The sequence below is a fragment of the Pelophylax lessonae genome, assembly GCF_965119305.1.
Source record: "Pelophylax lessonae genome assembly, chromosome: 2".
NCBI classification, from domain to species: Eukaryota; Metazoa; Chordata; class Amphibia; order Anura; family Ranidae; genus Pelophylax; species Pelophylax lessonae.
Genome location: NC_138769.1, coordinates 43,180,710 through 43,203,504, shown reverse-complemented (window position 1 = coordinate 43,203,504; position 22,795 = coordinate 43,180,710). Strand labels below are relative to the sequence as shown.

The window sequence follows — 22,795 nt, the reverse complement described above, 5'->3', positions numbered from 1 at the left end:
TAAACCAACTGTGGAAACTAGGGGGCTAATCCTCTGCAATGTGCAAAAAGACTGTTTGATTCTGTTTGTACAAATCCTCCTTTTCTTGCATTGTCTCCATAACATGTCTGGGTATTTAAGACAGGGTTACTGGGCCAGGGGCGTAACTACAGGGGTTGCAATTGCAACCGGGCCCCATGCGCGACTCCCCTGTACACCTGGATAGGAGGGGTGGCGGGGGCAGCATGTAGAGAAATCACTGTCCTCCTTTTTTCTCCTGTAGCTGCAAGAGGAAAATGGAGGAGATTGGTTCCTCTGTATGCTGCCCCCGCCACTCCTCCTATCCAGTTCACTTGTGTTCTGCTGTCTCTGGGCCCCTGTGTGCTCCCCTGGTCCCCCCCCCTACTGTGCTACCCCCCCCCCCACTGTGCTCCCTTCCCTCTCCCGCGGGCTGCTGCAGGGGATGTGTCACAATAGAGAACCAGGAAGGGGTCGGTAAATATGTAATTTACCAGCTCCTTCCTTTTCTGAATGGACAGAGTCATAGTCAGTGACATTGTAAAAAAATAAAATAAAATGATGAAAAATAATACAAATAAAATACCAAAAAATAAAAATGACTGACTCCAGTGGTTGAACTTCCAGGATCGCAAAGGTCACACTTGCGACCGGCCCTGGCATTCCACCAACGTGGGGAGGCCCCAAGATGGCAGGAAGGGGGCCCACTGCAGAACTTGTGAAAGGGTCCCACTGCGGGACTGTAATAAAGTGCCCCGCAATGAGAATAAAGGGCCCCAGGATCAGTGGGAAGAGTCCCAGGCATGAAGGGAAGGGCCCCGGCCAGGGGTCAGGGGGGCCCTTAATAGTTTCTTGCACCAGGGCCCTGAAGGTTCTAGTTATGCCTCTGAGTCAGGCTGCACATGCTCAGTTTGGTGTGTATTTCTAGAGAGTTTTACTTTTATTGGGAGAGTGCATGTGATCAGCACAGGGCCAATCAGCACAGACAGAGGGTCAGGGGTCCTGCATCCTGATAGGACAGCCAAGTGCAGCATGAAAACTCCTCTTACAAGCTTTAACTAAGCACTGATAGAAGTCACAAGACTGCTAAATACTGCTGATGAGAAAAAGTATTTATCAGTTTATATTTACTAAAGCTATTGCATTTCCATGGTCTGTGTACTGAGGGAGATCAGATATAGTGACTGCAGTCTCCTGGGTTTTGTAACACTTTAACAATAAATTAAAGGGGTTTTTTTTCTGCTTCTTCATTTGGGCTTTCCACTAAGGCATTGTATAAGAACTGAGGTATTGCTGTGGAGAGATCCTTTGGAGTCTGGAGTGGATTGGATCTAGGGACGAGAAATTAAAAGGCTCATGATAGCATCCCTCTGGTGAGATGTTAGAGTGAACACAGTAGTGGTAGCCATATTTGAGGTATGCACAGAAGTAAAACATAGAAGGTTGGTGGAATATTGAAGATACAAGGCACTGTTTTGGAACAGGTTTGGCTCTCTCGTCCATAATTTTACTATAGAAGTACAAACCAATAGGAGAAAGGGTGCATCATACAGAAAGATACATGGAGGAATTTAGAGTCATGCTCAACAGAAAAATGTGTTTTGTTTAGTTTCAGATGCATTCATTAAATTAATAATAGACATATTCGTGATGTTAGAATGATTAATTTCAGACTTTGTTTAGTATATTTGGATTAATTTTGTATATTCATTTTTTTTTTTAATCGATTTGAAATTAATGTTTCAAAATTCGAATTTCAGAAGACGGCTATATTCTTTGTATTGTATTGTATTGTATTATATTGTATTGTATACTATTCTATTCTATTAAACATTTGAAATTCAAATTTTGGAAGACAGCTATATTCTTTCTATTTTATTCTTTTCTATTCTAATCGAAATTCGAATTTAAGAAGACGGCTAAATTCTTTCTATTTTCTTCTATTCAAAATTCTAATTACAGAAGATGGCTAAATTCTTTCTATTTTATTCTACTTTGTTACTAATTTAAATTCTAATTTCATAAGATGGCTATATTCTTTCTATTTTATTCTACTCTGTTACTAATTTGATTTCGAATTTCAGAAGATGGCTATATTCTTTCTATTTTATGCTATTCTATTTAAAATGTTAAATTCTAATTTTGGAAGACAGCTATATTCTTTCTATTTTATACTATTCTATTCTAATTTCAGAAGACAATTATAGTGTTTCTGCTTTATTCCATTATATTCGTAATTCAAATTTTGAAATTTGAATTTCAGAAGTTGGCTAAATTCTTTATACTTTATTCTATTCTGTTTAAAATTCAACTTTCAGAAGCTGGCTATATTATTTCTAATTTATTCTATTCAAAATTAGAATTTAAGGAGATGGCTATATTCTTTCTATTTTACTCTATTCTATTAGTAATTTGAATTTCGAATTCGAATTTCAGAAGACGGCTATATTCTTTTTATACTATTCTATATAACATTTGAAATTTGAATTTCGGAAAACAGCTATATTCTGTCTATTTAATTCTATTCTATTCTATTCAAATCTCTAATTTTATAAGATGACTGTATTCTTTCTATTTTATTCTATTTTGTTCTATTACAATCTATTCCAAAGTCTATTCTTTTATATTTTGTTACAGTCTATTCCATTCTTTTATTTTCTATTATATTCCTTTAGTTTCTATTCTATTCTTTTGATTTCTATTATTTTCTTATGTTTTCGGTTTTATTCTATTCTATTACTTTATTTTCTATTCTGTAATGTATTTAATTTTATTAAATATTTTGAAGGTGTAGCACTCAAAGCACATAGCCAGGGACAACACGATCCCATGTATCATTGTGTTATTAGAACAGATATTATTTTTATCATACAAAACACTTCTTTCAAGCTAAAAATGAAGTCAATATGAATGTATATTTCTACCCATACTTCCAAAACATGTATACTGTGCTATTGAGTATTCCCCATGGGCAAAGAGCCTGCCCAAGAAAAGTAAAAGGAAGAAAGAAAAGAAAGAAAAAAAAAGAAAAAGGAGACACACATCTGGGTAGCATCTTCCTGACCAAGGATAATCCCACCAAACTACCTATTTGGTTTCATGCCACGCACAAAGATAGAAGCTATTCACAGAAAGGATCTCAGAATATCAGAACTCGAGAATTCAATCCAAGATGACCACACAGCCAAATACTTGGGGTAACACCCCTGTGTGCTTGCTGTTATTTCCTCTGTTCTCTTGAGTTGGTTCTTTTCATCTACCCACTCTTTATTAGTGGGAGCAGCTTGTGTACTCCAGTGTCTGTGTCTAAGTATTCGCACTGCGGAGAGGAGAAAGAGAAGTGGTCCTTTTTTAGCCTCTTGCATGGAGCCCGGAAAGATAGAAAGTAAAGCTATTTCTGGAGACTTCTGATATGGCTTTACCATAACAGAGCAGCAAATTTGGAATATAGACTCCCAAAATGCTTTAATCCAGGCCAGGTTCATCATATTTGGATCATTGTGCCTACATCCCCTCCACAGCACCAACACTTTTCAGGGTAGATCGAGGATATTCTGTGCAGCCATGCCGGGCATCTTTACCATCTAGTTAATGTTTTATAGTCCTTCTCTTGTATATAAGTTGAAAAACTTGATTTAAAAGTTAGAAACAAAGATTTCTTCCATTCTTCTGCAGTGATCAAATGGCCCAGTTCTCTCTAAGGTCTCTGGTATAATATAGGCATAAAGGAAATGCATGGGATAGAAGTATACCATACATCGTAGAGAGCATTCTGTATGATTGCCCACTACAGAGAGAGTTTCAAATAAAGTTAAGTCTCTCTGAAGTGAGCCTGTTTTAGATAGATGTATATAAAAATGCTGGAGCTGAAGGTCATCAAACCAACGGCCCGGATAATTGCACTCTATAGTCATTATTGAATTAAACGCTTGAAGTCTTTTAGGTGCAAGGGCTTGTTTAATAAGGGAAGGTGCCAAAGGTGTCCATCGTAGGAACTTATGCAACGACAGGCCCTGGAAAAATTCTGTTTATCCTGTCTACATCCATCCACCTGAAACAGGGGTCAGTAACCTGTAGATCGCAGACAGGTGACTGGTAGATCTTACTTACCCACCATTCCAGAGCATCAAACAGAGTGCAATGCAGAGGGACTACTTGTAAAGTTGTAGCTGTAGTAGTGAGCAAGATCCGCATAAGCCGATGCCTCCTCTGTAGTGCTGGCTCCTGTCCTATGCGGAGTGATTCCAACTGCACTCCACCTCTTATCCTGGCTAGCAGTCTCCAGAGTGGTGCCAGCAGCAGGAAAGAAGAGATCTTCAGGTCAGTGTAAAGCAATACACTGGGCATAATAGCATAGGGCTAATGAATTAAAAAACGAGGACCAGTGCGCTACCAGAGGGGTCTGATTCTAAATAACATAAATAAATGAAAATTGAAAGAAACAGAATCCCCACCATTAAATAACAATGTGCTAATGAGCTAATGAGCAAGATCGGCGCTAATTCAAATAAATAAAAATGCTGAAGTAGTCTAAGAAGAAAGAACACAAAGAAAGCAAACCAACACATGACATCCCTTCTGAAGTAGAATTTTGTCGTGCGGGAAAATTCGTGTGCAGTCTAGAGCACATTCCAACCAACAAAACACCACTCTGGACAAAAGACGGACGACCGGTCGGCGGAAATTCGTTGCGTGTGTATACTAGGCTTAACAGGCTCGATTGGTGTACTTGATGCATGTCCGTACAGCGGAGGATCTACATGTGGCCAGATAACAGAGGAGATCAGTGACTGCTTACTTCAGGGATCCCACCATCCATCCAGTCTGCAATAGTGTCAAAGATCTTGTGGATCACACACACGTGTTTTTGGTGTGTATTGAGGTAAGCGGCCATTACACACCCATCTATAGTTGAGCGAGAAGAAGATTTGTCTTTTGCTGTCATTTTAATTTGACCATCAAATTTTATGTTATATTGGAAGACTTCTTTCTACACATAGGATTGGTGTTTCAGCATGATCTATTCTGGCTATTTATTTGAACTTTTTACACACTGTCATTTATGATCATATCTTCACTTGCACCATACATGTGTGGATTGGGACATCGTTAGGATCTATGCAGTATTATTGGTCCACATTTGTTATTATTTAGCACAATCGTTTTGAGACATTTCAGCATTTTTTAGATTGTATTTATTTGCAGCACGATTAATTTTGGACATTCATTCTCACCTTTTGCACACTGTTATTTATGATTGTATCTTTTGGACACCATTAGGATCTTTGCACCATACTGGTTCACATCGGTGTACATTTAGCACGATTGATTTGAGACTACTTCAGCATTTTTATTTATTTGAATTAGCGCCAATCTTGCTCATTAGCACAATAGTATAGGGCTGCTTTAGCACTGTTTGCCCACACCGTGGGTGCAGTGCAGTGTACCTGCAGCTTTGCTGGGTTACCATAGACCTCTATTATATCCTGCGGGTTTGGCGCACTTTCTGAAAGCAGGAGTTTTGATGTTCTTTCAGAAAGTGCACCACGCCTGCAGGATATAATAGAAGTCTATGGCAAAGTGCAGCTAACCCAGGAAAGTCGTAGATGCACTGCGCTGCACCCACAGTGCAGGTAAACCCCAGCACAACAGATTGAAAGCAGCCTTATAGGAGGCTCAGGACAGTAAGGATTCATTTGCAGTTTGGGGGGTAAAACCCCATAGTTAAGACCTGTTTTTATCACCCATGCCCCCACCGCACCCCCTTTAGCTGCAGTGACCAGGGATGCACACATGTCACAGCTGCAGCAGGAGTTATACTCCCTGTCAAGGTTGGTGGGTGTAGCACCTGCCAAGCAGGCCCCCTTCAAGTAAATGAGGCCACTCTGCAAGTGCCCTGCAACCTTTTTCAGTACAGGAAACAAGGGTTAAATCAGGCAGCGTTGTGTTGCTTTCTCACTACCTGCTTTAACCCCTTGGACCCTGCAGAAGCATGCAGTTGCAGGTCACTTGGAGAGTGAAATCATTTACTTGAACGGGTTGCGAATGGCAGGCAGCACCCACCAAAAGAAACAGGGGGCCTCACTCCTGCTGTGGCATGTGTACACCTTTGGCTGCTCCCTCAGTTGCTAAAGGGGGTAGGGATTGGGGGTGGTAAAATCGCAGCTGAACCACAGGGTTTTACCACCACCAACTATATGTGTGAATGAGCCCTAGAGGCGCTGCTGCCGAATGCAACTAAGGGCTCATTCACAAGTGTAGCAGGCACTGCTGCTCCTCTAAAAAGCAACCCGAGTGTGTTTAACAGGTGGCGTGTAGGTGATTTGTTGCCTCTTCACCACCTAATTTAAACCCATGATTGCCGTGCAGTGCACGTGTTTGCGACACAGCAATTTAAGGTTTAAATCAGGTGTGAGGAGGTGACACTGTGCCCGGTGATCTTTGACTTCTCCCATGTTGTTCAGGTAGATCTCCACCTCTTTAAGTTTGCCTGCCCCTGATCTACAAGTTATGGCTGTCTGTGTGACCAGTCCCTGTAAGCCTCCAGATGACAATACTCCCATCCTGGCTAACCGTGCCTCACGCTCTTCTTTACCTTTGCACCTACACTTTACAGCTATGGAAATAAATGTACTCTCTCCGAATACTAAAGACCTGAATCATTCGGCCAAACAGGCCTCATTATGGAGCACAAGACCACAAAAGTGACATCTTATGTGTCCAAGCGGCCCATTTTCAACACTCTACCTCTCCACCTTGCTCCCACAAGCATTTCCCCCATATTTTTTAAAGCCAGTGATCCAACCAAACAGAGGGGTGCTCTAAAGGCGATGAAAAACTCTGTCTCCTTTCATCTTCATGATAGTGTCTTTTACTCCGAAGGTAGCTATATCATTCTGTTAAGGACTATAAACAACGTTTAATCTACTTTGACAAATAGCTATGCTCCTTATACTCATCAGACCAAATTCCTAAACAAGATCTTAAGGAAAATAAAAAAGCTTCAAGTCTCCCATGAGATCCTTTCTCCACAACTACAACCTCTATGATGTCTGGAGATGTCACCACGTCGGTGACATGAATTTACTTATTTTTCCTCATAACAGATCACATTCTTGCATAGACTATTTATTTTTTCTGTTTTTTCCAGAAAGTCAGAATTTCAACTATTTATACTATTTCCTGGTCGGACATGCACCTATCAGTATAACAATCTCAGATTTCCCCTCCTACTCACCTGCATACCTCTGGAGGGTCAATACCCTACTTCTACAAGCGCCACCTTATGCTGAAGTACTGACAACACACTTGGAAGTATTTTTTCGACACAATGTGGGATCTGCCTCTGACCCAAACAGTGTGGAACGCTCATAAAACATTCATTAGAGATGTCTTTATACAGCTAGGCTCAAGAGCGAAGAAAAAAAGAATGCAGCATCTTGACTTCCTTATGTAATTTATACGAGAATCCGAACAGGAAAACAAACTCTTCCCCAACCCTTTTCCTAAACCCAAAATCCTGCATCAGGAACTTAGAGCCCTACTCTTTCATTTGAGAAAATGCAAAGGAAACTAAGAGCTACCTCCCGTGCAACCAATAATAAAGCCAGCAAAGCCACGGCATTGCACATAAAAGGTCACTATACCAAAACAAAAATTGCTTACCTTCTTAAAAATTGTATAACCTCCAAGCTTTAGCTAACGTTTTCAGATCTGACTACAACTCCCTATAGAATCGCCTATGCTATCTATATAATGACATTGCCTCCTCTTCTTCGGTACCTCAAGAGATGCTAAAAGCTCTTATCATAAACTTACTGAAGCCAGGAAAAGACCACACCACCCCACAAAATTTTCGCCCAATATCCTTACTAAACATTGGTTTAAAAATTTGTTCCAAACTACTAGCTAACAGATTGTTTGATATACTACCAACCGCGATACACCGAGACCAATCTTGCTTTATGAAAGGTATGTGAAGCTCAGATGCCACTAGGCAACATTATCTACCATCCAGAAACCATTTTATCACCTTCTCCGCTTCTCTCTTTGGATGGAGAGAAGCCATTTGACAGAATACATTGGTTCTATCTTAAAAGCAGTGCAGATCTGGGATGAATCCCATGAGCAATCTCAGTCTTTTATACATCTTTTTACAAGTTTATGCTTTTGAAATGTTATCCAAGCTCTTTAGTATCACCAGCAGAACCAGACAAGGATGTCCCCTGTATTTATTCACATTAAAACCAATACACTCATCTCAGGTTTTAAGATTGGCACCACAGAACACAAAACTAAAGCGGTAGTAAACCGCAGTTGGTGGGAAAAAATATCCCTGCATGGCAATGTTATAATGTGCTAGTTTGCATCGCATACTAGCACATTATGAGAAACCTACCTTAGAACATAGCCCTCCAGCGCCGGACTTTCACTGCTGAGAGGGCTGATACCTTCCCCAGGTCTTCCTTCCGGGTTTGTGGCGTCAGACTACATGAGTGGCTGAGGTACGATGATGTCACTGTTTATGGAATGGACTCTGGAGGTCCAGCACTGTATGCCAGACCTTCAGAGCGCATGTGCTGGTGATGTCACCGGCTGCATACACTCTGAATATCTCCTAAACAGCACAAGTTTAGGAGATATTGACAGTACCTACAGGTAAGCCTTATTATAGGCTTACCTGTAGGTAAAAGTGATGTAACAGAAAGGCTCAGAGTAAATATAAGCAAAGCAATAGACGGAGAGCCGGCATGACAAGGGTTAAAGGGGTTTGGAGCGTAGGAGGGGGCAGGAAAATTAAGTTGGTACTTTATTTTGATAGGAGAATAGTGCGGATTGGGCAGAAGTTTGGAAAGGTGGAGTTTGGGTCAATTAGTGAGGCAACAGAAGGGGAGTGGTCAGCAGTTGGAGGGAACAAAGGCAAGGAACATCTTCCCGCCCGCCCTAAATTTTAGATGGTTAGTTTGTGTTGGGTATCTGAAGTGGCGAGACGTTGGTTTTTGTTTGGCGGGGTGCAAGGTCCTTTTTAGGTTAATATGGGCTCAAAAAGGTACTGTGTAGGGACCCGTCTGAGGTACGGCTCCCTGGTGGTGGGATGTGTATCTGTGAGTTGTCTCTGAGTCGGTGGTTTTGCGGCTGGAGGCCTGAGAAGTGGCACGCAGGCACTGTCCTTTGGTTTGATGCCTATTAGGACCTTGTGGCTCCATTATTTTTGCACTATGTGTTCATGTGATGTTATTTATAGTTATTATTTGTGAGTTATGTTTTGGTTAACAAAAGGCTGCTATAGCCAATTAAATCCAACCTTGCGTACGTGGTCTTATTTAAAGGGGTGGATATATTGGTATAGCAGTGATTATAACAAGTCATATTTAATACCTTAGTCAAGAGCTTTCGACCACTTTAATCTCTTTGCTGATGATGTGATACTTGTGATTCCAAAAAAAAGACGTTGTTTGCGTCATTTCATGGGAAGAGAGAATCATGGAATATAGTGATGGTAGTTATGGTGTATCACAAAGAACTGGGAACTGGGATTGAAGTTGTATTTAACCCTCCAGATTTAGAATAAAAGTGAGTTCACATTTAACCCTCTGGGTTGTAAAGGTAGAGATGTCTGACAAAAAGTGTAACTTGGTAATCCTTGAGGCTATGAGTAATTAATGGCGCTTTTCCACTGCATGGAACCGAACGGTTCGGCTCACTTTTGCGCTTTTCCTCTGGATGGTACCGCATGGTACGGTGTTGGAACGGTTCGGTACAGTACGGTACGGCGGCGCTTTTCCACTACATGGAACCGCATGGTACGGTGTTGGAACGGTTCGGTACAGTACGGTACGGCGGCGCTTTTCCACTACATGGAACCGAATGGTACGGCTCGCTTAAACAGTACCACCTCGGTTGTAGTTCCAAGAGGGCCGTACTGGTACCATATCCCACAATCCTTTGCATGCAGCCTTGACTGTTTGTCACTACTAGCCACTGATTGGTCAGAGAATCGTTGTTTTCCCACCCACTTACAACTTTAGTGGAAAAGCAAACCGTACCGAACCGTTCCAACACCGTACCGTGCGGTACCATGCAGTGGAAAACCAAACCGAGCCAAGCAGGGCCGGGTGGAGCCGAGCCGGTACTTGCAGTGGAAAATTGCCATTAGTGCACTGGAGTAACAGGAGTAGCAGCCAGCTAACAGTGGGAGCAGTGACAGTGGCAGGTGTTAGAGGCCTTGGAAGTGAGGGAACAGGTGATACTTAACATTCCTCATTTATTGGCTGTTTCCATATTAGAGCCTGCTGCGGTACAAAGCCTGCCTATGGACCGAGCCTGGAGTCACAAATCGTTAGGCCCTGCTGAGTGAAGTACTCCCATGTGTAGCTAACGGTGGAAAATGATAAAGTGTTAAAATTTAAAGATGTGAGTCAAAGTGGTGGAGGTAAAGTGCAACTAAAGGCAACACTTTTTTTTTTTAGCTAGCATGGAGAGCGATTAGAACCCCTGTCAGTTTTCATTGCTGTCTATGCCCCTGTTGGGGAGATTCATCCTCACTGTTTTTCCGGTTGACCATTATCATTAAAAGTGAAAGTAAAAGAAAATCCCAGATTTTGGGTTGTCCCCAGAAAAGTAGTAGAGGGGACATCTTCCAATGGGAACACTAGTACTGGTGACCTGTGGTCCCTAAGGAATTCCCTTGATTTGCAAGGATTTCCTCTCACTTCCTGTTTGGCTATGGGACAGGAAGTGATGGGGAAATGGGACACAGATGGCAAAAAAAATTTGACGGGGGTTATAAACTTCCGTTACTCTATCCAAAATGAAAAACAGGTAGGAACAGACCATGTCACCGACTGAAGAAGTGAAGAGGAAGACATGGTCCTTTAAAGAGGAAGTAAACCCTCCTCTGACACTTTTACCTATAGGTAAGCCTATGATAAGGCTTACCTATAGGTACTGTAAATATCCCCTAAATATGTACCGTTTAGGAGATATTTACCTTACATGCAGCCAGTGACGTCACTGGCGCATGCGCTCTGAAGGAACGGCCGCCCGTGCCGTTCCTTCAGAGTCCCGTGCCGTGACCGTCGGCTCCCGCGCGCGTGCGCGGGAGTGACGTCACCGCGGCTCCGGCCAATCACATGGCCGGATGCCGTGATCCCGGAAGACGGGCGACTGGACATGTCGCCCGTCATACAGGTAAGCGGGCGGCACGGCGGGGGCTCGTTCTTAGGTAAGTATTTCATAATGAGCTAGTATGTGATGCATACTAGCTCATTATGTCTTTCTCTTTCAGGTTGCGAAAAAAAAATCTATGGGTTTACAACCTCTTTAAGAAGTATGTGATTCTGTAAGTGCATTGTGACATTAGGGCTAAAAGTGTATGTGACACCCCAAATTTGCTGAAATGTATGATGCAACTTTCATAATACTCCTGAGTGGCCCCTATGGGGTCGAGATTCAGGGGGCCACAGCTGGGCTGACCTGCTCACAGAGATTACAGAGTTTGTTTACATTCAGTGGTGAAAGGTTCCCTCTCCTGACCATGCATGCACATTACAGGCCCTTGGACTTCTATAGGACTATCTTCTTGCTGGGAGACAGAAGTAGAGGAGCCCCATCGAGGTGGGGTTGTAATGTGCAGGCATGACCAGGGGGCCTTTTACTGCTGCTCTCTAGCTCCTTCATCACCTACTCCTATGCTCAGGACTTTTGCAAGGCCTCGCCCTTCCTCTGGAACTCCCTACCTTAATCTTTCCAGATATCTTCTACTCCACCTTTAGGTGGACTCTGAAAATTCACCTCTTCAGGGAAGCCTATCTTGCCTCAGAGCTGAATTATATTTTCTCCATTACTGATCCCCCCACAGTTACTGTCTTTATGTATCACTTGCCCCTCCCTTTCTGTAAGCATAGAAAATAAACCCTTACTGTAGTCATTGGGGAAGAAGCACCATTTGACCTCGGGAATAGATGGGTCAAAGCAGCATCCTCTGGAATGGCATTCTTCGGAGCTAATTCCTGCATATCCGCACTCTTTTCTGTCAGCCGGACTCACCGAGCACTGAGCCTTATCTACGGAGAATAATTAAAATTATTATTTTTGAAATCGTAATTAATAATGTTTAGCACATGATCACTGTAGCATATATGAAAGGCTCCTTTGGTCACTTCTTTCTCTCCCAGTCTGATCTCTGCTACATAGGGGATTGTAGGAGGCTAATACCAAGTTAAATGTAGGTACCTGTACTCACACTGTTTGCTATTGTAAAGGGTGCTAAAAAAATAGTGTATTATAATAATTTTTATGGAAATTATAGCATACGAAAAAACCCTTACTGTACTCATTGGTGTGGAAGCACCATTTGACCCCGGGAATAGATGAGTTGAAGCAGCATCCTCTGGAACCGCATTCTTCAGAACTAATTCCTGCATATCCGCACTCTATTCTGTCAGCCGGACTTACCAAGCACTGACCCTTATCTATGAAGAAGAAATGAAAATATTATTTTTGAAATAGCAATTAATAATATTTAGAGGCTGCATATAAAAGTTTTTGGCACTTATGAAGAACTATGGGGCTATTTTACTTCAAATGCCCCGTTGCCCTGACCTATACAGTCACACCTTACCCCTTTTAAAGATGTACAGTATTATTACAGGGATTCGAAGGATATAGACTCCATTGTTTGTTTACATTCAGCAGCGAATGGCTCCCTCTCCTGGGCATGCCTGCACATTACAACCTCATGGACTTCAATGAGATCACCTCCTGTCTGGGACCTGGAGGTAAACAAGCAAGCCCCATAGAAAATTATGGGGCTGTACTATGCAAACGTGGCCAAGACAGGGATCCTTTTAACCATGGAGATAAACAATGGAGTCCATAGTAATTGGATCTAGGTATGCAGAGGGGTAGCTTGAAGCTTATGGACCATAACGCAAAAGATGACCTGGGGCCCCCACACTACCATCTGCTGCTTTCACCATGAGCTAGGATACTCCTACTGCACAACAAGATATTCCAAGTGGCTAAAGAGTTATTTCTGATCTTTATTTAGAAATTCAAAAGGTAATTCATAAGATTTTGGAGAAACTGACACCAGTGGGTGAACTTCCAGGATCACAAAGGTCACACTTGCAACTAGGCCCTGGCATTCCACCACCGTGGGAGGCCCCAAGATGGCGGGAAGGGGGCCCACTGCAGAACTTGTAAAAGGGTCCCGCTGTGGGACGGTAATAAAGGGCCTCTCAACGAGAGTAAAGGGCCCCTGGATCAGTGGGAAGAGCCCCAGGCTTGAAGGTAAGGGCCCCGGCCAGGGGTCCAGGGGGCCCTTCATGGTTTCTTGCACCGGGGCCCTGAAGGTTCTAGTTACGCCTCTGATATGATGTGTAACTTACTGAGTTGTTTTGGAAAGAAGCACCATTTAACTTCAGGAATAGATGAGTTGAAGCAGCATCCTCTGGAATAGCACTCGCCCGCACTAATTCCTGGATATCCGCAGTCTGTTCTGTCTGCAGGACTCACTGCACACTGACCCTTATCTGAGAGAGAAAAAAAGCATTTTTGTTAATACCTTGGTGTGTTTTAAATGGAGTTTCCACATCAAAAAATAGGAAATCCGAGCAGGGTACTGCCCTCAAATCAGCTGAAAAAGCTAGTTCACTGATATTCTGGCTTCAATATTAATTGAGTCACTGGCCTGAAATAAGTAGATCAGAAATTCTGGTCTTAAATCTTAGCTAAACCGAAATATGTAGATTTCATTTATTTCAGCCTAGCCACCTTTAGATGTAGTGACTGCATTCATGTTCTGTTATCATGCATTTTTGCCTTTATTTTCAACTGGCAATCATGGTAAAATGTAGACTTCTTGTCTCTTATTCCTCCACATCCCTAGAGTAAGGACATGAATGTGCCCAATATAAATGCCATTTCTGGCCACTAGATGGCACAAGAGTTAGAGGAATGGGTTAGGCCCAGGACCAGTTGAATTACCAGGCAGTGTTGGTGCCAAAGAAGCCACTAAAGCTCCCCATAGGTAGGATGCCAGTATAGTCAGCACAGGAATTACATGGTGTTAATGTCAACCCTGCCTCTGCCACCAGTGAGGCATCCTGGGTAGTAGCGGAACATATAGTTGAGGAGAGGAGCCCATACCTTACAGGGGCTTATCCAGAGTCCGGCATTCCTAGTCAAGGATGTACATAGTCAATAAAGTCTTGCTCCTCTCCTTGCCTGCTCTAAGTCAGTGGTCTTTAAACTGTGGTCCACAGTCCGGATACGACCCTTTGCTTTCATTTATCAGGCCCTAGGTGTACTATTCCTCCCACTGATACTAAATATGGGACACTATTTATTTCATTAATACCAACAACAGCACTATTCCTCCCACTAAATCCGAAGATTAGGCACTATTCTTCCCACTATTATCAACAATGGCACTATTCTTCCGACTAATACCAACGATGGGGCACTATTCCCCCCACTAATACCAACGATGGGGCACTATTACTCCCACTAATACCAAAGATGGGGCACTATTCCTCCCACTAATACCAATAATTGGGCACTATTCTTCCCACTTATACCAACGATGGGGCACTATTCCTCCCACTAATACCAATGATGGGGTACTATTCCTCCCACTAATACCAATGATGGGGCACTATTCCTCCCCTAATACCAAAGATGGGGCACTATTCCTCCCACTTATACCAATCATTGGGCACTATTCTTCCCACTTATACCAACAATGGGGCACTATTTCTCCCACTAATACCAATGATTGGGCCCTATTCCTCACAATAATACCAATGATTGGGCACTATTCCTCACACTAATAATAATAATGGGGCATTATTCATCACACTAATACCAACGATGGGGTACAGTTCCTCCCACTAATACCAACGATGGGGCACTATTCCTCCCACTAATACCAACGATGGGGCACTATTCCTCCCACTAAAACCAATGATCGGACATTATTCCTCCCACTAATACCAACGATGGGGCACTATTCCTCCCACTAAAACCAATGATTGGACACTATTTCTCCCACTAATACCAATGATTGGACACTATTCCTCCCACTAAAACAAATGATTGGACACTATTCCTCCCACTAAAACCAATGATTGGACACTATTCCTCCCACTAATACCAATGATGGGGCACTATTCCTCCCACTAATACCAACGATGGGGCACTATTCTTCCCACTAATACCAACGATGGGGCACTATTCCTCCCACTAATACCAATGATTGGGCACTAAGAACGTTTGGAGACCCCCTACTCTAAGCTTCTTTCAGTACCAGTTTTCTTGAAAAAAATCCAACTCTACTCTCTATTGCAGGAAACTAGGGAACATGTTTTAGCAATAATGGCAAATACTGTATAGCCTGTGATATTATTCTTTGTGGCAGATTCAGGTTACTGTACAAGTTCTCTGTGGTAGTACTTACTTTCAGAGTTACTATAGAAGCACCAGTTTACCCCCCGTACACTGGTATCGAAGCAGCACCCTATCTTGGCACAGTCTGAAGCGCTTATTCCGGGTAATCCACAGTTTCTTCTCTCATATGGAGAACCGTCACACTCGTTTGATGCTGGTTTGTATAATTAAAACAACATTAGAAGAATAATGTAAGTATTTTAATACTAAACAAAAAAGTAAAGTTCCACCCTTCCTATGTGCAATTCAATCTTCTGCTAACATAATAGGTCGATATACAGTCCCGTTAAAATTTTCTTCAAAAAAAGTAACACCCCTTTCAGTGGCCACAACTTCCCTCCCATATTTGGGAATAAATTTAGTCATTCCAACATCATCAACTTACTCAATTAATTTCTCCAATTTACAAAGTACTGTTAAACACGATTTGTCTCGCATTGCATTGTACAAACTTTCATGGTTAGGAAAAATTGCTGCTTTAAAAATGTCAGTACTTCTGAAAATTCTTTATTATTTTAGAACAATCCCCATCTCTTTGCCTGAATCCTTTTTTCGCAATATGGACAAACTGATTAGGAAATTTTTGTGGAATGGGAAGGTACCAAGAATTCCCTATTCTTCTCTTACTAAATCTAGTGCGATGGGGGGCGCAGGTTTACCAAACCCTAAAAGATATCATTCCGCAGCTGTACTAGATCAGATGAGAGCATGGTTCGATCCTAACTCCGATAAATTATGGGTGCAACTAGAAAAACCCTTAGTGGTGAATAGGGATCTTCCCTCCCTTCTTTTATCAGCTCTGACTGGTCAGAAACTCCACTCCCCTGAGATTCCCTCCATTCAAGCTATGAAGCTATGGTGGCAGCATGGGGGACACTTAGGAATATTTCTGGTGTCCCTCTTAATACTAAAGAACTCACTTTAGCCTCCTATGAATATCTCCTGCCCTCATTGAAAACTCCACAACACCTGCTTCCACACTCCTTTACGTATGCACAAGTTTTATCCAACGCCCAAATTCCTAATTTTCTTTTTTCTGCTCAATTACATCACTACTATCTTAAATTCTCAAATACAAAAATTTCAGTGTGGCACAAAGTGTGGGACTATCTCGCCACAGGATATCCTAAATCTAAAGGCTTGTCATGGTTCTACCATATCTTGAACACCTCGATGGGCCCGACTAAATCAACGCCCATGCTGGATTGGGAAAGGGACTTTAAGGCAGGTCTGGGCACAGTATGCTCCCATTGGGGTGTCTGGTCTTTTACCGCGTTCCCCCTGGTCTCGATTGGTGCCTCTGTGGGAATGGTTTTGGATTATCTCCCTGACCCTCAATACTACCATGTTTCCCTGAAAATAAGCCCTACCCCGAAAATAAGCGCTAGTAAAACCCTTGATCTCAGACCCTCCCCTGCAGTATTCAGAGAGGGATCACGTGAGCGCCCAGCGGCGCTGTAAACAAGGTATTTTCCACAATAAAGTTACAAAAGGAGACACACTGCACATTATATAATCTTTTGACTAAATCGATTACATAATTTTACAATGACTTTATCCAAGGTTTATTTTTGGGAATGAATAAACATAAGCATTGGACAGAATGTCATAATGCTGAGCTGACAGGGGGAGAGAACTTTTTTTTAACATTTTATTGTTTTATTCTCTGCTTTTTAGAACATAGAGAGGGCTAAATGACACAACACAAGCACTGTGCTGTCTATCATGCTTTAATGGATCAGGATATTTATTTTAGGGTTACAAATCATTTGAAGATAGTCATTGTACATACCGTAAATAAGACATCCCCTGAAAATAAGCCCTAGTGTGGTTTTTGAAGCCAAAATGAATATAAGACCCGGTCTTATTTTCGGGGAAACACGGTAATGCTAGAGGTATTGTGTAAGTACGTCCTCATCTGACTTATTGATGATCTTGTATATTCTGATCTTTGTTATGAATGATGGCTGTGTTTGTTGTTTATTTGAAATTCTTTAATAAAAAATATTGACATGAAAAATATTCTTCAACATATGTATCAAGGGCAACAAAGCTAATGAGGGGGTTAGTGGACCTCAATTATGAGGAGCAATCACAAAAGTTAAACAGATTTTCCCCAGAAAAGAGGCACAGAAGAGAGGATTTGATCATGATATACAAATCTTTAATTGGGAACTGTTTAGTTGGGAGGAAACTATTTAACCTAAGGTCTCTAAAAAACATATGGCCTCCCAATGAAGTTGCATGAGAGGTGGTTCAAACGTAACCAATTTACGACCACCCACCGCAGATATACTGCAGCAGGCAGCTGCTCCTGGGCAAAGTGACATAGGTATACAAGCACTCGCCCCCGGCAGTGCGCTCCTGCCCCCACTCGTCAGAGGGGAAGCCGATGCGTGTGTCAGGCGGCTCTGATTGCCTTCTGACCTCCGCGATCGTTCCCCGCTGAGAGAGAATGGTCAGCTGTTGTAAACACAGCTGACCGTTCTTCTCCCTGAAATGATCATAGAGCCCATGTGATCCTTCTATATAGGATCACATGTCTCTATGGTCATTTCACAAGCCACGCCCCCCCCCCACAGTTAGAATCACTCCCCTAGGCTCACATTTAACCCCTTGATCACCCATAATGTTAACTCCTTCCCTGGCAGTGTCATTATTACAGTAACAGTGCATATTTATAGCACTGATTACTGTAGTAATGTCACTGGTCCCCCCAAAAGTGTAAAAAATGTCAGTTAGGGGTCTGATCTGTCCGCCACAATGTCGCAGTCCCGCAAAAAATCGCAGATTGCCGCAATTACTAGTAAAAAAAACAACAATAAAAATGACATAAATATTTCCCGTAGTTTGTAGACGCAATAACTTTTGCACAAACCAATCAGCCCACTCCTCCTTCGGTGCGTATGTGGTTGCAGTTGGTGAATCAGGTGTTACCGTATTAATAACTTGTATTTGAACACAGAGGATGCCCAGCTAAATTTGATAAAGTGTGGGGTGCTTGGTGCTCTTCTGCCCTCACTATATCCCCTGCTTGAGGTTCTCGTTGAGAGTACTGGTCATCTTACTGTGGAGTGTTTTGAACCCGACGGTTTCCTTTCGTTTGTTTTTTTTGGGGCTGCTGGCTTCGACACTCTCTGATTATAGTAATGTTTTTTTTTCTTGTTACTTACCGTATATACTTGAGTATAAGCCGAGTTTTTCCAGTATGTTTTTCATGCTGAAAAAGCCCCCCTTGGCTTATACTCGAGTCACAATCTCACTTACCTTTTCCCTGGTCAGTGCGCATGCGCCACCGCGCCGCTTGGGAAAGCCATACACGTTCAGCTATTCCTGGGCAGATGGCGCATACACAGTGATGTGTTGGCGCCGGGCGGCGCCATTTTTAAATGTAAGCCAGAAAGGGAAGTGAGACTCCTCCGCAGCACTGCAGGTAAAGGGAAGTGAGACCATGCCCGCAGCACTGCATCACCTGTACCATCAGTGCCATATCTGTGCCATATGTGTGCCATGCCTGTACCATCTGTGCCATGCCTGTACCATATCTTTGCCATGCCTGTAGCATCTGTGCCATGCTTGTACCATCTGTGCCATGCCTATACCATCTCCTGTGCAATGCCTGTACCATCTCCTGTGCCATGCCTGAACCATCACCTGTGCCATGCCTGTACCATCTCCTGTGCCATTCATGTACCATCTCCTGTGCAATGCCTGTACATTCTCCTGTACCATCTCCTGTACCATGCCTGTACCGTCTCCTGTACCATGCCTGTACCATCTCCTGTACCATGCCTGTACCATCTCCTGTACCATGCCCACAGCCCTGCATCTCCTGTACCATGTCCGCAGCCCCTGTACCATGCCCGCAGCCCCTGTTTTGGGTCTCGTGGTGGTCCAGTTGGGTCAAGTAGCTGCTGCATTTCCCACCCTAGGATTATACTCGAGTCAATAAGTTTTCCCATTTGTTTGTGGTAAAATTAGGTGCCTCGGCTTATATTCGGGTTGGCTTATACTCGAGTATATACGGTCAAATGCCTACTGACCTTATAATGTGATGGAATGCTGCATACTGGATGTTTTGAAATGCACTGTAAAATGCTGTACCGAATTATGTTTTTGGCTCTCCTGTTGAGTGCCTTGTTTAATGTACCACACGTTTTATCTCCTTCGATAAAAAGAGTTTAAAAAAAAAATGTCTCAAACTCAGTTTAGCAGATGTAAATAGTTTTAAAATTATATATATATGACAAAAAAAAAAAAACAGAAATAATCCAAAAAGGATTATAAAGTAACTTGGAAAACATTGACATTGAGTAATCTGAGTGGAGAAGCAATGCACAAGCACAGAGAAAGGGAATAAGCAATCAAAATTATAATAGACATTGAGCTGCCTCAAATAAAATGAACATGTACAGTGATAGGCATATGCCAACTGTCTCCATTGTATGCAGTTTCTTTTCATTGAAGACTCCTTCAGAAGAGGGCTGGAGAGCCAAAACATACACAACAAGCATGTTAGATGAGAAACTAAGAACTGCATCTTACTTACAATACAAATGCAGAATAGACTTGTGCATGGCGAAAAAAATTGCTTTGTTTAGATTCATTAATCTAGTTATTTAATTTTGTTAAGTTGAGTTCAGCGAACACCTGGATGTCCGGGTCCGGCCGAACTTGAAAAAAAAGTCCGGGTCCGTGACCGGGACTTAACCCGAACTTGACCCCAATCCCGAACCCTATTGAAGTCAATGGTGACCCGAACTTTTGAGCACTAAAATGGCTCTAAAAAGAAACATGGAAAGGGCTAGAGGGCTGCAAATGGCTGCAAAATCTTGTTAAGAGCATGGCAAGTGCTCTGCAAACAAATGTGGATAGGGAAAAAAAATTTTCCCTTTAAATTGGTGATTTTTGAATAGCAGATTAGAACAACAGTGTCTAAACGCTGTATGTCACAGTAAAAAATGAAGGAAAAAAAGTTTTGTTTTTTTTTTAAATCCAGATTAAGCAGACACATATGCACTGAGCTTGCATTAAATGTCTGCTGCACTCAACCCTTAGTCCGTGTTCGCTCAACCCTAGTTTTATTTCTTTTTTCAAATTTTCTTCGAAGTTACAGATTTTTTGGATTCAAAACATTAGAATTGATACATTTTGAATCAGTCTAATTAAAAATTTTAGATTTTTTTTTTTTCAATTTGAATGTGACAAAGCGAAGAAACAAAAGAAAAATCTTCATCAAATAGTTAGAATGACTCTTTAAATCATCTGTCGCTTAACAAAAACAGCATTTTTTTCAATAATAACATACACCATCTTTGATTTCAGAAAAATGTTTACAGTTTGAATTCGGCTGGAATTCGATGTAAAATTCGATTTGAATTTAAATTTGAATTTCCAAAATTCGGATGAATTGGGAGCATTCGGTAATCTTCGTTTATACTGCAATTCAGGTATTTTGATATATCCAAATAACAAAAAAAAAAAATTGTCAGAATATTTATTCAAAAAGAAACAAACCGCACATATCTAATGCAGAATCCAGTCAAGAAATGACAAAAACAACAGAAACAAAATCAGTCTAAAAGATGGCGTGCTCCAAGATGATTATTAGTCTATTGACAGGCAGTACATCAATATGTCTGTAAACGTGTTGGCTTGATGATGTTAAATACTGGTATAAAAGGTAATTAATTGAGAAGTAAATATACACAATATCCGGTGTAGTGTATGATTGGAATTTAGAAAGTTTGAAAAACAGCTTCTAGAAAAGATCAAACTTGGAAATTGTCAGATTGTAATACAGAAATGGGTGTGATTACAAAAACAGCCACTAGGTGTTGCCATAAGGTAAGGCAGGTCTTTGCTATATTCATAACTCTCCTTTAGAATACTTTGTCACACAAGTACATAGCTCCCAATTGTCCCTGGTTTGGAACAATGTCCCTCTGTCCCTCTTTCCTCCTCATTTGTCCCTCTTTTTTGGTCTTATCTATATAGTTGTATATAAAATGCACTATTTATCTTTCAAAAAGTGTTTCCCAGTGCTAAACCTTTCATCCAATGTCTAAATTCCTTCATTTGTAAATTTTTAAAGCCAGTATTAAGAAATAATGGTTGTAAAAAAAACATGTGAGTTTACCAAACTTTTTTTTTTGTATAATTCACCTTTAACCTCCCTGGCGGTCTGATTATGTCAGGATTTCTGTGCTAAAAGCGGTACATTGTTTCGCATGGAAATCTGTTGTTTTATATTTTAAAACTCATCTTCCCCTGTGATCCCCCCCCGTCCTCCCCGCCATCCTCCAGCCATCCTCCAGCCATCCTCCCACTGTCCTCCAGCCATCCTCCCGCCGTCCTCCAGCCATCCTCCAGCCATCCTCCCGCTGTGTGCTCAGCCGATGCCGGCACCTGTCTTCTGGTTCCCTTCCCTTCGAGCGTTGCGACGCAGGGGGGTGGAACCGGCGGCAATTTAAAAAATGTAAATACTCCCAATGACACGATACAAAGCTGTGATCCTAACGGATTACACCGTATCATGCCATTTCACCACAGGATTTCACCTGGTGACTTTTTTAGTGCCCTGCCTGGCAGTATTTTGAAAAGATTCCCCTAAATGTGTCAGAATATTTCCTTGTAACCTGTTATCTTGATACTGTTTAAGATATATGACTGGAAACGAACATCTTTGTATGACCACCTAATAAAGAAAACCGAATTTGAAATAAAAAAAATAAATAAAAATAAATGGTTGTTTGTAGGGATTAGATCTGTGACTTATTTAGGAATACCCCTTATCTTCACATTTTTCCATCTATTGAGGTTATCCAGATCCTCCACATGTGACTGGAGCTGGGTAAAGGCAGTTGCCAAAGCCTCATGTTTTCTGCTCAGTTCATTGAAAGCTAAGCTCAGCTCATCATGCTTTGTCTCTAGCTTATCTGCCCTACTTCCAAGTGCAGTTAACTCTTGTGTTAATGTGCTAGCACTCTTTCTGATTGAAACTTGAAGGCTAATTTGGTATACATAGCTTCAAGGCTGCTTTCTAAAACAGATTTAGTGAGGGGAATCACATACTCACTGTTTGAAGAAGCTACAGTTGTAGGTTAGAAGGCGATTTCTCAGGAGAGGCCTTTTTTGGGACATATCTTTCCCTTGCTCTCAGCAAGTAGTGTGTGGGTGATTTCTGAGATGCCCGGTTTTTCTTCTTAGCTAACAGCATACGCAATGTCTGTGTGCCTTGAGGGGTGCAAACGATCCGGTATAATGGCAGAATATTGCCCTCAGGAACAGATTGATTCCCTGTGCTAAGTGGAGCTAGTGTCTCATGCTTCCATCCTGCTCTGCGCCG

The 22,795-nt window shown here is 41.9% G+C and overlaps 2 protein-coding genes across 2 annotated transcripts in view; both read right to left on the bottom strand.

The window, feature by feature from the left end:
- The window catches only part of LOC309546612 (uncharacterized protein), a gene marked incomplete at both ends in the record, with an annotated part of 437,777 nt that overhangs the window by 168,285 nt on the left and 246,697 nt on the right, over positions 1-22,795 (bottom strand). The window contains one exon of the mRNA XM_082246351.1: positions 11,919-12,062. Coding sequence (XP_082102477.1) covers positions 11,919-12,062 — 144 coding nt within the window. The remainder of the gene's footprint in view (positions 1-11,918; positions 12,063-22,795) is intronic.
- Positions 13,360-22,795, bottom strand: part of LOC309546613 (uncharacterized protein) — a gene marked incomplete at both ends in the record, with an annotated part of 50,479 nt that continues 41,043 nt past the window's right edge. Inside the window, 2 exons of the mRNA XM_082246352.1 lie at positions 13,360-13,532; positions 15,458-15,601. Of these exons, the coding sequence (XP_082102478.1) occupies positions 13,360-13,532; positions 15,458-15,601 (317 nt within the window). The remainder of the gene's footprint in view (positions 13,533-15,457; positions 15,602-22,795) is intronic.